The 6,000-nt window shown below is 35.3% G+C and overlaps 1 protein-coding gene across 10 annotated transcripts in view; it reads right to left on the bottom strand.

The window, feature by feature from the left end:
- Positions 1 to 6,000, bottom strand: part of PDE1A (phosphodiesterase 1A) — a 206,501-nt gene that overhangs the window by 55,646 nt on the left and 144,855 nt on the right. For all 10 annotated transcript variants that reach the window (XR_001878058.1, XM_017835008.1, XM_017835017.1 and 7 more), the window contains one exon: positions 1,386 to 1,499. Coding sequence is in view for 9 of the 10 variants with exons in the window: in XM_017835008.1 (XP_017690497.1) it covers positions 1,386 to 1,499 (114 nt within the window). In the remaining variant the exon portion in view is untranslated. The remainder of the gene's footprint in view (positions 1 to 1,385; positions 1,500 to 6,000) is intronic.

The following is a 6,000-nucleotide window of genomic DNA, read 5'->3' as shown; positions in this document are numbered from 1 at the left end:
CCAAAATAGAAGTTTGTTGATAATTTCAATATATGTAATATATTTAGATAGATAGATAGATAGATAGATAGATAGATAGATAGATAGATAGATCGATAGATAGATAGATAGATAGATAGATAAAAAATCTGGCACCCTAAGGACCTGTACCAATTGAACTACAAATATGACTGCAAACTAATGTAAATTCACAAATTAACCCTTGATTTTATATAAAAGAAGCTGGATTAACTTAACTTAACCAGCAAAACTGACATGAGTATATCGATAGTGGCATATTAATTACCAATATTTTAAAATATTTACCTTAAATTCATTTAGTTCATCTACATAACACATGTGAGGCCTTTGGAAGTCACTGAGGTACCTATTGCTTTTCAAGTTGTGTACTTAACTTGGGATCAAGTTGAAAGTGTCCCCTAAACATGCAGCTGGGAGGATGATCAGAAAAGTTTTCCATGTTACCTTACCCTGTTTAGTCAGCTTTTTACAGAATTGGATATGCATGCACTCCAAGAGCAGCACACCAGTATCAGTGATCCTGCCAATCTAGTCTGTCATATGATCTCTGAAAACGGATCACTAGCACCAGCTTCATTTGCTATTGTTTTCATTCTTCTGTTTTCAACTGGGTAGGCTTTCTAGTGTCCCAACAGCAAACGCTCCAAACTCTGGACTAGCAAGTTTTAGTGTGTAAATCACAAGAATCAGAAAAACGTTGAAGCAGCACTTCGAGCATGATATCAACTATGTAGATTTGCAAGGGGAGGGGGGGCTGGGAACACAACACAGAGAGACAGTTTTAGGTCCATGAAATAAGTCTTAAATGCAGTATAGAACTGAGACATACACTGCACACTCCAACAGTATTGCAGTTTTGGCAGACATCTTTACAAGACCTTTCTGCTTAGAAAAAAAACTTAAAGAGATCAGCATGCAGAAAGAAATGCTGTAAGTTAGCTATTTAACTTCAATATAGTACATATCTTAAAATTCTTTCAAGTCAAATACTTAGGATTTCTAATTTAATTGAGGTCAACCCATGGTATAGATGATTACCATTCATACTGGCAGTAAAAATGATCATAAACAAAGCATGAAACAATATAAAATAAATCACAGCTTTTCAAGAATGTATGTATTTACTGACCAGATTATAGTATTCTGACTCATTTCTTTGAGCATTTCTCCCCAGGCAACAATTACATCTGACCTTTGAAACTTACTTGCTTTAACCTTGGGACTAAAAGATCTAAGAGCCACATAAGCTTCTTCTGATGTGCACAGAACTTCAGCTCATGTCAGTTACAATTGCATGCAAAAACCAAATTTCTAAAATGCAGTTCACAACATCTTTTCCTTTTTGGTTTTTCCCTTTCACTTACCTGGTTTCATCAATATAAACGGCTTCCAGAACAGATGCTGCATATTCAATATTCTTTTTTAAATCCACCACATTAATGTCACCCTTCTCCAGCTGCTTTACCAAGCATCTTAATCTGTGGGGGAAAAGAAGAAAATCACTGTGATACTTTTATCAAACTTGATTGACTTCATTTTCTATTTGAAATATTGGAACCAGCACAACAGCCAATGCAGAGGCAAGAGACCATCACTCCATCTCTTGTCTTAAGGCTAGTTTAGTTTTTCTAGTTTTAGAATGGACACAACAATGACTGGTTGTATGTTTTTATAACTTGCTAAATTTGTAAGATCTATTAAGAAAAGGCATATACATTCCAGAAAGTCAGAGGGGACTCATTAACCACCATCAGAGCACTTTCCTATTCATTTCTGACATTACTACTATGCCTGAGTCTCTAATTTTGTTTTAAATAAAAAATAAAAGTTTGCATATTGTCTTACTATAATTTTTCTGTGCTTAGGTGGTTAATTATATTTTTTTCATATTCACTGTATACTTATTTTGCTTCATTTAGATATCTTTAACTTTTTTTAGGCATCCAGTATGTTTTTGCTGCAGAATTTGTATTCCTATTAGTGTGAGATAATGTGGAAGTCTGTTGTTTCTGTGTTTACAAAATACTCATCATTAGGCAGTGCCTATGTCACCTGAAAAATTCAGATTTTCCCGAGGGTGCTGTTACTTTTAGTTTTGAGAACTTTGTTTTACAGTACAAACATGGATACGCCCAAAAGGGATTTTGTAATGTATCAACTCATGACTCCGTAGCAATAGATAAACAGATAAACAGATAAACAGATAAAATAGATAAACAGATAAACTCCTTGAATATCAGATCTTTCCTAAATTCTCTGTTGACAAGAAGACACTTTTGACACTTCTCAATTTAACCATACAGTGGTCAAAGCACTGGAGTGAAATGAAAACCTTATCAGTAACTGTACAGAGCTGTGACTTAATGGGTATTTTCCTTCTTTCAGTTCTGCATCTCTCAGTAGAAACAATCTACAGTTTTGTATCATGTACGATAAAGATTTCTGTAATTAAGAATTCATCGTTAATTTTAACATAACTTTCATTAAATAACCTTTTTTATGTGCATTAAAAAAAATTGTGAAACAAGCATTTAGTTAAAAAGTTTATTGAAATTGAGTCAGCATTAAGCTAACTACTTTCAGAAAAGATCACAGTCATGATTTATGAATGAGCATATAGAAAATTTGTGATATGCTACCTGTTTATATATATGTATATATAAACACCATATATTATTTTTATTGAGTCCAATATTTGATTGGACTTAATTAAAATGTATAATTTACAAAAATGCAGTGATATTCAAAACAAATATAAATTTGGAAAGTACTGTTCTGTCATAAAACCACTTTCATGTTTTTCTTCATATTTCGTTGGCTAAGTACAATTATGTTCAAGCCTGTAAGGATAATTTTAGCAAATGGAGTTTCAAGATGAGCCTCTTCAGTTCTCTAAAGCCTTAATTCAAATTAGCATAGAAAATGAAACAAACAAGGCTCTTAGCAACCTTATTTTACAGTATTTTACACAGTGCACAGAATGGAAAATGTAGTGTTAAAACATTTTATCAGAGAAAGGAAGTGGGTGCACGAAATACTCTGGGAACGCATCTCCTACACACAAATAACCACATGCATGGGAGACAGTTCCAGCACATAACTTCTTCCACTTCAGAAGTACCTATAGACTGAAGAAGCTTATTCATAAACACTCACCTCTCAGTACCCAACACACACACTGTTACTGTTCTGGGATGTCTGCTCCTCAGTCATGCACACAAAGACACATGCAGCCCCTCCTGAGCACCAGTGCCAAAATGCTCGCGTGAGTCTGGCAGCATCATTGCCACTACTTGCAAATAGCCATAGGGTGTTTCTGCCACTTGCACTGTTCCCTCCATGTTTGACTGAGCACGTCTCTGAATCAAACTTTCCAAAGCATATTTGAAAATGTGTTATCAAATATACAAAAATATAAAAAAAAAAAAATTGTAACACTTCACAGCAGGAGGCCAGGCTCTGGCACAACAATATTGGTTCAAAACAGCTTCAAATTCTATGATTTCCAGTCATTCCACACTTTCTCAGAGCAGTGACCAGATGGCAAGTATTTGATATTACTTTTGTGCTTGCAGGAGGAAAGCAGTCCCTGGGGGAGCCTTTCAGCTGCTCTGACGTTGCAGTAGCTCACTGCATAGGTGACAGCTAACAGATGTAATGTGCCCTGTAGGTATAGCTCAAATTCTAGGAGAAGTGCAGAGCACAGTCACAGACTGAGTGATCTGGAAAAGCTGCTCAAGCAAAGTTAAAGTGATTCTGAAGATACACTTTGGACAACCAGTTTCAGTGGTGAACCAGCCACATCAGATATTTTCCTGATATCTGACTGGAATGTCCTTTACGGCAACTTGTGCCACCAAACTTTTCTGTGTACTTCCAAGAAAAAACTGTCTCTATCTACAGTACAATTTCCCACTGAGAAGCTGGACACAGCAATAAAATCCCTCCAGAGTGTTGCTGATCAGACACTTGTCAATTGATAATAATGAGGTCTACTTCAGAAGTTACAAAAATGGACTTCCAACACAGCAAAATTAAGCAGATTATAACAGTATATGAATGGTCTGAATATACCCAAGATCTTACACATTAAAGTGAAATAGCCACAGAGTTTAGGAGCTGAAATTTCAGTAATGAAACAAATACTTTAGCAAAGAATAAATGTGTCAATTTATAAGACAAAGCAACAAGTGTTAAAATACTCATACCCCAGTATTCCACAGGACAGAGAAACTTGTAAAAAGGACAAGGAAAAGTAACAAAAAAGAATTATTGCTCCAGTTGTATTGGGCAGGACTTTGTTCATCTGTTTGTTTTCTTTAAGTGTGATAAATTGAAAATAAACATTAGAGGTACTATTAGAAATGCTACTTAAAATTGGAACTAATTGTATTACCCTGCCTGTGAACTGTGCTACTAAGAAATAATAGACAAAAAGAAAAAATAACTAAGAAATAATAGCAACAAGAAAAAACTGGAGGGGGTATTTTATGAAAGAGAAAAATGGACTATTTGAACTGCTTCAAGGTACAAAGAAAATTGTATGCAGAATTAATGTGATATAACATTGAAAAAAGAAATTTGCATAGTAAAAAGGAACATTATTTCTCTCGGGATACCTGAAAATTGCATCTTACAACTAGCAGCCCCAATTTTCAAGGGAGAAAGAGACATCTGCAATTAATAAAAGCAGTGGGTGGAGAACCATTTTCTGTCATCTTGGGTAACCACCACTTACAGTGCTGTGGTGTCCATGCTTTTACAGGCTCCTGCCTCTCTTTAACAGTGCCATCTGTGAGGTTACCAGGACCTGTGTTTCCCTGGCCCTCACCTCTGTGCAGCTGATGCCAATGTCCAACTGTGGGCAATAGGTTTTGAGGCCCACCCAGCAACACAGGAAAATCAGAGGTAACAAGGTTTTTGCTGGGAGATGAAGTAGTATGTTCTTGATTAACAATATCAAAATCACAACTCAGTTGTTCCCAATTTCCTCATTGCAATTCTCCCAAGCTTGAATTAAAGTTTTTCTAAATCTAATGTAACTTTCTGGGATTGTACTAAATTTACCGAGGATAGATTTGGTGATTTTATGTTATTTGAGAAAACTTCCTATGACAGTTTCTGTAACTATCAAAAAAAAAACCCCACATAGTTAAGGAATCAGACATCAAAAATCACTTTTTTCAATGTCTTCATGAAAAACTGGTTTTTTCTATGGAATCAAGCAAAGTTCAATGAGACAAATGTTTGGAAATACTAAATAATTGTCTTAAACACAGGCTAAAATGACAACAAAGAAAGGTGCAGGGTAGAGAATTACTTAAGAAGAGAGATCTTAAAGTAGAGAGGCAGACTAGTTGGACAATTTCAATTTCAGATTAAATTTAAAGGTTGCTGCCTCTGTTTCCAAGGGAAAATAAATTACCAGTGATCACTGCTATAAATGAGAGTCAAAGGTTCAGCTTATGAGCCTTCAAGAACAAGCAGAGGAAAATTCAGCCTGAAGTTCTGAACCTGAGAAAAAGACCATTTATCTGTTTTCCCAAAACTGTCTTTATTTGCCACGTCAGTCTCCCCACCACCAAGCACTGCAAAGATACAGCTTTCTAACTTGCACATCTGGACTTCACTTAAGACTGTTTTGGAAACTTTGTACAAAAACAAAGCTGGCTTTTGTCACAGATCCTATTAAAGGGGAAGTGAAATAAACTGTAAAAAGTAAATTGTAAACTAACCCTGCTTCCTACTATATTTTGAAATTAGTGAAAGTCACTGTTGAAGATGGGCAATGAACACACAGGTAACTCTTTGAAAGTAATAAACACATGCTAATGCTAATTAGAGAGAAATAGTTATTAACATTACTATTCAGCAATCACGATGCCAGTTAAAAAAATTATCTGTGTTGGTTAAATCAACTCCAAGTTGTAAATCATTAATCATTATGTTCCCATGAACTAGTTGAGAAAAGCCTAGTTG

The sequence above is a fragment of the Lepidothrix coronata genome, unplaced genomic scaffold (assembly GCF_001604755.1).
Source record: "Lepidothrix coronata isolate B3197 unplaced genomic scaffold, Lepidothrix_coronata-1.0 Scaffold7, whole genome shotgun sequence".
Classification (NCBI taxonomy): domain Eukaryota; kingdom Metazoa; phylum Chordata; class Aves; order Passeriformes; family Pipridae; genus Lepidothrix; species Lepidothrix coronata.
This window is presented reverse-complemented; position numbering and strand designations above follow the sequence as displayed.